The sequence below is a fragment of the Xenopus laevis genome, chromosome 2S (assembly GCF_017654675.1).
Source record: "Xenopus laevis strain J_2021 chromosome 2S, Xenopus_laevis_v10.1, whole genome shotgun sequence".
Classification (NCBI taxonomy): domain Eukaryota; kingdom Metazoa; phylum Chordata; class Amphibia; order Anura; family Pipidae; genus Xenopus; species Xenopus laevis.
Window position 1 is genome coordinate 129,336,884 of NC_054374.1, and position 11,771 is coordinate 129,348,654.

General features: G+C 39.4%; 1 protein-coding gene across 3 annotated transcripts; it reads right to left on the reverse strand.

The window, feature by feature from the left end:
- Positions 1 to 5,560: 5,560 nt before the first annotated feature.
- rps26.S (ribosomal protein S26 S homeolog) lies at positions 5,561 to 10,561 on the reverse strand. 3 transcript variants are annotated; one of them, XM_018250021.2, is made up of 4 exons: positions 10,399 to 10,561; positions 8,920 to 9,097; positions 7,316 to 7,446; positions 5,561 to 5,644 (listed from the first exon to the last, which is right to left on the reverse strand). In XM_018250021.2, the coding sequence occupies exons 1-4, from the start codon at positions 10,399 to 10,401 to the stop codon at positions 5,609 to 5,611; spliced, it is 348 nt and encodes a 115-aa protein (XP_018105510.1). In that variant the 5' UTR covers positions 10,402 to 10,561; the 3' UTR covers positions 5,561 to 5,608. The 3 variants fall into 3 exon arrangements, with proteins under 3 accessions (XP_018105510.1, XP_018105511.1, XP_018105509.1); XM_018250022.2 differs by having other exon boundaries at positions 10,327 to 10,465; XM_018250020.2 differs by lacking the exon at positions 10,399 to 10,561 and adding an exon at positions 9,806 to 9,859.
- Between the last annotated feature and the right edge of the window lie 1,210 nt (positions 10,562 to 11,771).

The window sequence follows — 11,771 nt, forward strand, 5'->3', positions numbered from 1 at the left end:
ATAAAAAATGTTTCTAATATAGTTAGTTAGCCAATAATGTAATATATAAAGGCTGGAGTGAACAGATTTCTAATAAAACAGTCAGAATCCAACTTCCTGCTTTTCAGCTCTATAACTCTGAGTTAGTCAGCGACTTGAAGGGGGGCCACATGGTACATTTCTGTTCAGTGAGTTTGTAATTGACCCTCAGCATTCAGTTCAGATTCAAAAGCAACAGAAATGACCCATGTGGCCCCCCCTCAAGTCTCTGATTGGTTACTGCCTGGTAACCAGGGTAACCAGTCAGTGTAAACCAAGAGAGCTGAAAGTAGTGTTCTGACTGACAAGTTATACATCAAATCACTCCAGCCTTTATATATTACATTTTTGGCTAACTAACTATATTAGAAACATTTTTTATTTTGCACAGCCTATCTATTTACACAGTTTTTATTTTTACACTGAACAATTCCTTTAAAGTCAACACATGAAACACAGAGTAGCGAAGAGTTTATTCGTGGACACTGTACACTGGTTGGGTTAGTCAGACATTTTATTGTTTTTTTTTTTTTTTATGAGAAAAGACACTGACCTTAGCAATTCTTATTCTAAAAGCCAAAGACTGACTCATTTCAGGTCTATTCAGTGCTGGTATTAGAAGGACGATGTACCTGTTCCAGGCTCTGGTGGCTAAGAGGGGAAACTGTAAAATTCACATGATTATAAAGCAGGTATTAGCAATCTGCTGTCCTCCAGATGCTACAAATCTATCTATATATATATATATATATAATTTTCCAATTAGTATCCGCACTCCAAGGCGATTTAGATAAAGAGAGGGGTGCACGGTAATTTTGCATACACCAATAGTTTCCAAACCAGCACTCGCTTTAGTGAAAAAAGTAATTTTTATTGTTACATAGTATCTGCTTCTGAAGTTTTGGTCCCCATTGGGACCTTTTTCAAGGATGATATATGATGATATAAGGATATATATATATATATATATACTGTATATATATATATATATATATATATATATATATATTCATTATATTATTTAGTGCATGATTCCTTTCTAGTTCTATAGTTCACCATAAATGATTTCATCACCATACAATTAAGCATTGGTAGATCAGTCAGACATGTGGAACTGTCTGGCACTAGAGCAAATATTTTCTGCATTACATTCTTTTTGTTGGTTGTTCTGAGCATAAAATTGCAACTGTGTTTTTATTGCACAGCACTGACTAATGCCTGTCCATCAACATCATTAATAGTTTTTTGACAGCTGGACACTGAAAGTGTGAATAAGCTTTTAGTCACCGTGAGGCAAAAGGCAGGGACTAAATATGGGAACAACATGGCATCAAATTTGCAGTAATATCACCAGTACTTTTCATTCTACTTACACCAATACATTTCACCCTTCTATTTCATGCTTTTCATTCGGATATTTATTAAGGTTACAGAAGTAATAGCTGTTTGTTAAATATAGCAATATACACTTTCTCATAAAACAATATTTAAGTAATATTTTCAGTGGAACAGAATGCAAACAATGCTTTTATGGATGTAGATCATAATGGGACAACATCACTAAAAGTAGACCTCACATTAGTAAAGTATGGGCACTCATGTACTATAGCAATAAACTTTACTGCAGAAATACATATTTTGCTTTAAATGTATACATATATTCTGCTGTGACATAATTCAATGAAAAGAAGCATTTTGCACTAACAATAGTATTATAGAGTATGGGCAGGGTTCCAATTGGGACCTCAGTATTACTAGTAGTTAATAATATCAAACTCCATAGCATGGCATGGACCACTACTGATGGCACATTTGTGAATGTAGGAGAGGCCAGGTTGCAGTTGGGTGAACATCAGAGTAATACAGTGCCCGACAGACAACTTTTTGAAAAACACAGACATGGACTTGAACAATGTAAGCGGAACTTCAAAGAGACAGAATAAAGAAGTTAGAAATATGAACTACAAGGGGTGTTAAAAGTCTTTTACACAGGATCACAGGATCTACATTTTGTCCATTAGAGAATAAATCTCTGGTTAGTTCTCTTGAACATCCCCATGTATGTGCACCTTTTTATGGAAATACAATCTGGCAGACAAATAGAACTAATTTGCCTTTGTAGCCTTTATTTCCCTTAGGGTAAGGTCACACTGGGAGATACGGGGAGATTTAGTCGCCCAGCGACTAATCGCCTCTTCTTTGGGGCGACTAATCTCCCCAAACTGCTTCCCACTGTCTTCCGCCTGCTAGAATGAAGAATTGCCTGAGGCATGGCATTCGTGCTGCTTTGTTTTCTGAAGTTTCCTCGTGAGGCAACTTCGGAAAACGAAGCACCGCGAGTGCCATGCCGCAGGCGATTTTTAATTCTAGCAGGCGGAAGACAGTGGGAAGCAGTTCAGGGAAATTAGTCTCCCCGAAGAAGAGGTGATTAGTCGCCGGGCAACTAAATCTTCCCGAATATCCCAGTGTGACCTTACCCTTAGGCATAGTTGGCAAGCGAGACAGGTACCAGCACTGAAACATATTTTATGATAGCTAAAGACTAATTTGCCAACTAAGCAATGAATCATTTATGCATAAGGTCACCGGGTGCTAGGAGATGGTGTGATGGCAGTCGTACGCCAAAGCATAAAAAACATTTTTATAATTAAGGTATATATTGCATTTTAAAACCATGACGGTGTCCTGAGTGCATTGCTTGTCTGTACTATGGCATGCTATCTTTAAATCCAGAGAACAATACATTATGAATATAACCACTAGATATGATAATGAGCTGCACCTTATGTATAAATTGCTGTTGTGGTTGGAAGGAATGTGTTTTGGATGACATAAGCAGTGTCAAACCTCTGTGACAGGACTGTAACACGAGAGTTGTGGAGCCATATACAGCCCTCCATAGTTTTATTATGATGCCTGTCCCCAAATATTCCTTAAACCCTGTGTAACACATTATTTTGTTATAATATGTGTACTGGAAAATGGTATAAGAGCACAGAGTAAGGGGAATGTCAACTGTTTTAAACAAACATACAATTTTTTGGTTAATTATCTACATGGGTGAAAATGCTGTAGACCAGGGGTCCCCAACCTTTGTTTGGCAGAAAACCTTGTTTTTTAAGCAACCAAAACTTTCCTCCAAGCTAGAAATTCAAAAATAAGCACCTGTTTTGAGGCCACTGGGAGCATCATCCAAGGGGTTGGTGAGCAACATGTTGCTCCTGCGCTACTGGTTGGGGACCACTGCAACAGACATACAAGTTACTCATGAGAAAACTACTGTAATATTCCTGAAGATATCTGGAGGTCATAGAGTATATTTTGTCTATTAAGGTATAGCTAGTCTCTAGCTCATTTATAAACACTGGGCAGATTTGCCCTAGACAGTAACCTGTGGCAAGCTAACCAATCAAATGCTTGCATTCATTGTTTAACCAGCAGCTGGCTGAAAAAAAGACAATCACCTGCAGAATCATGACCCAACTTTTTACTTATTCAAACCAACAACCTATGCAACCCAACCAACTATTCCAATATACATGGGATATTGGCCGTTATATACAAACTACAGTATATAAAATGTAGATCAATGTTGTGAGATGCATGTAAGAAGGCACCATCTATCAGGCAGCAATTTAATGTACATGCTGTAAATATTAAAAAAGTACATAGCAAGTTAGACCCTCATTGATATCTCACTGATTTTCAGAGTAGTAGAATACAAATACTATTTGTAACAGTGCAGATTTCCCCTTCTACTGGCCACTTTTGTTTTTCTACCGTTGACCCTCGATGCTTTAGAGCCCTCTAGTGGCAAACTGAGTATGTACAGTGTATGGACCATATGCTATTTTATTTTAATCTGTAACAAAATATTTTCTTGAACTGCATAATGTAGATCATAATTGTCAGACCCTCTAAAAATCATCAATAACCAAAAAAAAACCCCTAGAAAGAGACGAGGGCTATGTTACATGTGAAAGCTTATCCAGTTACTAGTGTAATCCCTAGAATATGGAAAATGCAGGGCCATGTATTTTAAGAGCAGTGTAATGTAATATATAAAGGGCAAAAGAATAGCCATCTGGCCAAAGTGGACCCACAAACTATACACAATACTTACCCATTAACTTGATAGTAACTATAGGCATTGTACACCAGTCTTCTAATTGCTGGTATGTGCCAATGCGGTATTTCCCCCAAGGTACAAATGATCAAGACCATGCTGGGAATCACGGTTGAGCTCACACCCATACTCTACCACTTAAGTAAAGTTCATGTAAGGAATCAATTATCTGGAAACCCGTTATCCAGAAAGATCCAAATTACGAAAATGCAGTCTCCCATAGACTCCATTTTATCCAAATTAAATTTCCTTTTTCTCTAAGAATAAATCTGTACCTTGTACATGATCCAAACCAAGATGTAAATAATCCTTATTGGAAGCAAAGCCAGCCTATTGTGTTTAATGTTTACATGATTTTCTAGTAGACAAGATATGAAGATGCAAATTATGGGAAGATCAGTTACCCAGAATGCTTGGGACCTGGGGCTTGCAGATAAAAGTATTCTTAAGGCCCCCATACATGGGCTGATAAAAGCTGCTGACAGGCCGAGTCGGCAGCTTATTGGCCCATGTGTGGGGTCATGCAACGGGCTTTCCCTTCTCGATTGGCAGGTTAAAAAATCCTGTCGGATCACAACCGCATTGTGTGCTGTTCACTACCCCAATAAAGATACACTTGCAGACTCAGCTTGCTGCCGTGGACTTCCTGCAATTACCTCCTTTCTATCACGCATCTGTGAGTATGCGGTCCAGAGATCCGACCCCATCAGATGCATTATGATACAATCATTGGGCCATAGGCCCACATTCGGATCAGCACGATAGAGACATTTGCAAACGAACGGATCTCTACATCTATGGCTTCCTTTACTCATTTATAAGAACAAAACTAAAACTTCACTGACTGTTGGTCACGGATGTTGCAGACCCCCAGCAAACCACATTTTCAGTTCTAGGCCAGAATTGGAGGGCTAACAATGCAAAAGCATTTAAAATAATGAAGGCCGACTGACAAGTTGGTCAGCGAAGGCACAACAACAAACGTTTATGTTACTTAAGCGAGTGTCACAGACACTTTGCAAGATGGGGACTATACTCTTTTAGCGACTATATTCTTTGTGTCTATACACAAGCCATTAAAACCTCCAACTTGGCTCCTCCTAACAGTATCAGATATCTACTTAACAGGTGAAAATCCTGTGGCGAGGATCACAAAGGCAAGTTCCTTCCTGACGGTGGGTCTCCATAGCTTGGCATATTGTGCAATTTTTTGTCCTGGTTCCAAACAATTGGATCAACCTGATTGTGCTCAATCTTGGTTTTTATTGATGAAGCAAATCTCATTGCTAACCTATGATTTCTGTGACAGAACACACAACTAGCAGTAAAGCACGTACACACAAGGGTTGGGATGTTCAAAACAGATACTTTGCAAAATAAGAATTTTTACCATTTTAAAAACATGGAGACAGACTATTGTTTTTAAACAGTTTATTTGGTAAGGTACATCTTAGCCACAGTCTCTTACATTGGCTTGGGAGGTGCTCTCTGAGGTACACCCTGGGAGGGAAAAGAAAAAAAGAAGTTAGGTTTATAGCTACATCGGAAATGCTGCTTTATAAAACAAGCAAAGTGAGCCAAGATTTCCATACACAAAAAATACAGAATAGATGCACTTCAAAAGCAACACCAGGGTGCAAATAGCAAACATTCACTCAGACTCGTGCTGTCCAACTTCCATGTAGTGGGTCAGTTGGTTCTCATATAGAATGTATAAGGGCTGGTTTAGTTTAAAGTTTATGACATCACAGAGTTAAAGTCTATGGAGCCTTTAAGCAGAGCAGGGGCCACAAGTATCCTTTGTAGGGCCACACCCAGACAGATATATATATACACAAATATGTACAGCAGGATCGACTATAGGGACAGTACACCATGAATACTGGACCCTTTCTAAAATAGCTTATTTTATTTTGCCTAAGGGGGCAGTGATACACCAGAGGGTTTAACGTGCAGTTTCCCAGTCCACACTGAATATAATCCTAGAATGTCAAAGCTCAAAATCTATTTTGCAGGAGTTAAAATGACATACTGACAGTGAACTTCAAAACCTGCAAAAAAATAAATCAAGTCAGCTACTGCAAATGCAGAGCCACATACAATTGAATACTTGAATGGGCCAACTATATATGCAATTTACTCAAAATAACTTACAGAAAATTGGGTAAAACAAAATATCCATAAGGAAAAACTACAAATGGAAATATAGAACCCGACACACCATTCACTTAGAAAAAGAAGAAGCACAATACACAGATACCACATAGCAGTATTTCAAACTTTCCTGGTACCTTTAGGCACTTTACATCCAGGCATGTTGTTTTATGTAGATGAGCACTCACTTAATTGTATTTCATGTATATTTTAAAGGAGTGGTTCATAACCTTAGTATGATATAGAAAAGTATTCTAGGGATTTGCCATTTTCAGTATTTTGAAAGTCTATTTCTGCAACATTCAGACTGTTGCATCTCATGTGGTTGCTAGGGCTTAAAGGGAACCAAGGAACAAAGAAAAACCACTGATTTCAAATGTAATTACATTTACACATGACTTTGAAACTATTACATACTTTATTTTCCTTAATCATACTAAAGTATTTGAGTGTACCCCTTTAAATATCTTAGAAACCAGCCTGGAAGTCAGATCCGAAGGTCAATTAGATAGGGCCAGAAATTAAAGATTCAGTTAAAAATACTAAAATGAAGGCCTCACAGCTGGTTTCAATTGCAGGGGTCAGAGACCAAAAACCAGGCAGCATTTTCAGTTGCAGGCTGTTAGATAGAATAAGACTGCTACTAATTTAAAAGCCATGGAAAAGCTGCTCTGCAGAGATCCATTCTCTTAACATACCTAGGTGTTAATATAAACGTGAACTTGCTTTTAAGTGTGCTACTTAGCTAAAAGTAGCAGTAAATTTGTATAGTGGAGGGCTTTGGTGATCACAAATCCTGTTTTTGAACTGAGCTTCCAAGCTGTAGTCTATCTACAGAAAATGTGGCATACAGAGATACTCTTTGTATGTAATGGGCTGTCAAGTACCTAATTGCCAGCACCCTAAATATTATGCATCACCACATGTCTGGAAACACAGGGTAAAGCAATATCCAAGGCCAGCAGGGAAAAGACTAAGCCCAGTTAAGCTTCAGAGCTTTCAGGTAGGAAAACTTACCGCAGGCCTGAACCTGGGAGGTGGTGTCCGGTCCTTACGAGCTTCGCGGGAGCGGTTTCTGACCACCTTGCTGTGGATTGCACAGCTGACGCAGTAATGAAGTTTCACATAGAGCTTGGGAAGTGCATATGCTGAAAAAGAAGGGTTTTTGTTAATTCAGTTTTGCACAACTGCAGAAAACGAATGTTTCATGAAATCAAAAACTGCACCAAGCTGAAGATTTCCACATAACCTTTTCAGAAACCATAGCCAAGAATCCAGAGAAACCAACATGAAACCACGTTGTACAGCCCTCAAACTATGTTTACATGTATGACATCAGTTATCCGGAAACCTGTTATCCAAATTACATAAAGGCCATCTCCCATAGACTGAAGTTTATGCAAATTTACTTGGTCTCTGGATCAATTACAAGGTACTGTTATATTATTACAAACTAATATACAATTCTTATTGGAAGCAAAACCAGCTTGTTGTGTTTATTTAATGTTTACATGATTTTCTATTAGATTTAAGGTATGAAGATCCAAATTACGAAAAGATCAATTATCTCGAAAACCCCAGGTCTTGAGAATTCTGGATAACTGGTCCCATTACCTGTATTTCATACGACAAATTATCCTTATTTTAGGTGTTTCTTTAAAGGACAACTTAAGCCCAAAATGCTTTCACCTGCAGCTTTATTGTATGTTGGCTGTGCCTTTCAGAAAATAAACAACATTCATAGCGAGTCATTTCATCAGGTGCCATTAGCAGAACTTGCATCAATTGGCTCAAGCATTTGGCACAGACTGAAGAGTGAGGAAAATCATCTAAGATGAGTGATACAAGAAATGTAGTAGAGGGGCAGCATCAGATAATACCTCACAACACAGGGCTGATCATTTATAATAACTCCATGGTTAAGAAAGGGGAACTCTTTCTAGGCTTCAACTGAACATTTACTTAATGCACTCAGTGAAGTCGCACTTAGGGTGGTGGCACACGTGAAGATTCGGGGGACATTAGTCACTGAGTGACAAATCTCTTCTTTGGGTGACTAATCTCCCCAAATGCCTTCCAGCGGGCAAGAATACGATTTGCCGGTGGGATGGCATACATTTCCGAAGTCACCTGAAGTTGCTTCACGAGGAAACTTCGAGCGATTTTGGAAATCTGAAGCAATTCTTATGCCATCCCGCCGGCGATTCGTATTCTTGCCGGCGGGAAGGCATTTCGGGGAGATTAGACGCTGGCCGAGTATATTATTCTGAAGACTTTCAGATGCTGCAGTTGCTCAACTTAATATACTGCATGTGATTACAGAATGCTCACAAGAACATGTACATACTCGTGTACAAATTAAGAATCCCTAATGTCTGAAGTAGTAAAAGCAAAACACAATTATATACAGATAAACTAAGCCTGCAAAAGGTTAAACCCAATTATAACGGAAAAGTTAACATGGAAGAGAATTTTACAGCTGTTTCTGCCCCCTCAAAGCATTTAGGTAAAGGCCTTTAAACACCCCCATCAAGGTGAATGGAAGCCACCTGCAGACTAAACAGCTTGGCCGACACTGGCTTAATTCCTCACTACATCCTGATAATGAAGTGTAAACTTACAATCAAAGACACTGGCTTCAGAGATATCCCTGACAGCTGCAGCTTCCACAATGTTCCTGATGACAAATTTCTTGATGGCCTTGTCCTTTGGGACGCAGCGAGCACAGTTTGTGCAACGGATGGGCTGGACATGGCCGCGGCCCTTCTTGGCACGTCCGTTATTCCTTCGCTTCTTGGTCTGTATAGGGAAGACATTGTGTTAAAATAAACCAGGAGGAAGAATCATAAAACCCAAGTGATTACAACAAAACATGTGGCACTTGGACTCACTAACCTACAACATAAGCACTGTACAAAAGCAATGGCCAGAATAGTGCCCAGCAGATATTGGTGTCCTGGCTTAAAGGGGGTTGTTCACCTTTGCAGTAACTTAGTATGATGAACAGATATTCTGATGCAATTGGTTTTCGTTTATTATTATTTGTGGATTTTGAGTTATTTAGCTTTTTATTCAGCAGCTCTCCAGTTTGCAATTTAAGCAATCTAGTTGCTAGGGTCCAAAGTCCCCAAGCAACCATGCATGGATTTGATTAAGAGACTGGAATATGAATATGAGAGGCTTGAATAGAAAGATGTGTAATTAAAAGTAGTAACATATCTGTAGCCTTACAGAGTATTTGATTTGTTGAAAGCTGGGAAGATGAAGAATAAAGCAAATTATTAAACAAACAAATTAATGAAGACAATTGAAAAGTTGCTTAACTGAAAGTTGAACCATCCCTTTAACACTCAGCTCAAAGGACTATACAATATTCTATTCGCAGACTTCTAGTGACCTTTGTTTTAAGAGACCTCCAACAAAAACAAGTTGCTGTGGGTTAGTAGTAGTAGTAAAAGGAAGAACATTTGTGACAGTGATGGATGTAACAAACCCTGGGATACATACAAAATGGGATACATCCACCCAAAATGTTGCAGTTTCCATTAGAAGTAGCTACAGGCATTGTGTCCACTAATGTTCTCCACTGGAGCAGACTAAACGCCGCCGAGACGCTAAACGCTGCGACTAACGTAAAGCAGCAGCGCCAGGATTTCTACTGCTGCAAGAAACAGTGTACGACATAAAGGAAGTAGAAGACGGCAGTGAATACATCGTGAGATATAGGGGTGTGTTTAGTGCAGTGGTCACGGGCAGCCGGTTTAATGGAAAGGTGACAGGCCAGGGCCTCATTAATGAATACATAAGGGACATAAAGTCAGGAAGCGGTCGCAATTGATACTTTCATACCGCTACTGGGACACTGTACTGAGCGTATAGCTCGACCGATTCGCGCTGGTGAATGAGGCCTCCGTCCCGAGTTCCGAGAGGAACAAGTCAGCGACCGCGTGCTATTCCCTATCATGCGCCGCACACTCGATCACGCTGCCAGCACGTGTCAGGGGAAGCACAGAGCCCAGAAAACTAACCATACTACACGGGCGGATTTTGCAAATAAATTATTTGGTCTAAAGCTGCCACTCCCGGCGACGATCTCTCACCATTTTGGAATCAAGGGCTGAAAAGAGGACCGGAAGACGCCGCGCTGCCCTTATAAAGCCAATCCCTGCGCGACGGAGATGACGTAACACTGATGACACTAAGACAAGCCACTCTGTTGGCTGTGCGTTATACTAATGCCTCGCTTGCGTTCATAGTAGGCGTGCTCAGCGGCGTTGGAACTTTTTTTGCTTGCGTCACCGCGGAAGGATAAATTGTTAGCCTCTGCAGTTTATTATACCCACGTGATCTGAGCGAACATGCGCACATTAGTCGCTAGTATAGTGGTCGGTATGGTAACCTGCTGTACCATCATTGTTTCTGTCGTGCGTTTTTAGTTTTGGAAAGAAAGTTCTGTGTAAAGAACAATTTACATGTGAGCGGCGGCAGCGTGCTGCGTCAACTTATACATATAACAGGCAGCGTGTTTATGCAGTGTATGTGCTATTTGTAGGCTCTGAATTCATGACACACAGTCTATGCATAAGAAAGTACACTGCCTACATTGTATGTGACCTACTCAGAAGTCTCAAACTGTAAAACACTGCAGCCTAAATAATGTTATAAGTATGTACAACGTTATTTATAAAGCTCTCTGAGGCCATTCCCAGCTGTATCCAGTATATGAAACTCACCCATGTTCTGTTCATCAATGGACTTCACTATTTGATAAAGAGGCTTTTATAAATCCCATAGGAATGAACAGAACGTTTTATTGTGGGGAGTTCCAAATTCACACTTTGATAAATCTTCCCCTATCTACAAGTTCTCCAAAATAATAGCCATGTGGTAAGAGAGATGGAATTAAAGGGGAACTATCACAAAAATATAAATTTAATATAAGCTTCCTCATACTGAAATAAGAAACTTTCTAAATACAATTAAATATTCGGCATCATTTCTGAAATAATCAAGTTTACTTTCACTATCCCTCTCTCAGCATCTGTTTCTCTTCATTCTGTCTTCATGCAGCAGTTGGGTGTCAGATAGTCATTGACAGTTAGATCCAATATATCTTATAGGGGGGCTTCCTTTCCTAGCAGATGAATTAGAGCTCACTCAAACAACCAATTCCAGTACAACCAAAATCTAACACGATAACTGCCATTTGCACAAATTCTGCATGTAGAGAGACAGGATTTCTGGTGGTTTTAATAGTGAGCTCCAATACATCTAAGCAAAAGGAGCCCCCTATAAGATATATTGGTTCTAACTTTCAATGACTATCTGACACCCAAATGCTGCATGAAGACAGAATGAAGAGAAGCAGATGCTGAGAGAGTAGTGAAGATAAACTTGATTATTTTAGAAATGATGCAGAATTTCTAATTGAATATATTTAGAAAGTTTCTTATTTCAGTATGCTGAAGCTTAT

Coding starts and splice junctions, on each gene's coding strand:
- rps26.S (XM_018250020.2), bottom strand. CDS start 9,844: ATGGAAACTGCAACATTTTGGGTGGATGTATCCCATTTT. Junction 9,098..9,805: donor GGGTGGATGTATCCCATTTT/GTATGTATCCCA, acceptor TTCCCTATACAG/ACCAAGAAGCGAAGGAATAA. Junction 7,447..8,919: donor TGAAGCCAGTGTCTTTGATT/GTAAGTTTACAC, acceptor CTTCTTTTTCAG/CATATGCACTTCCCAAGCTC.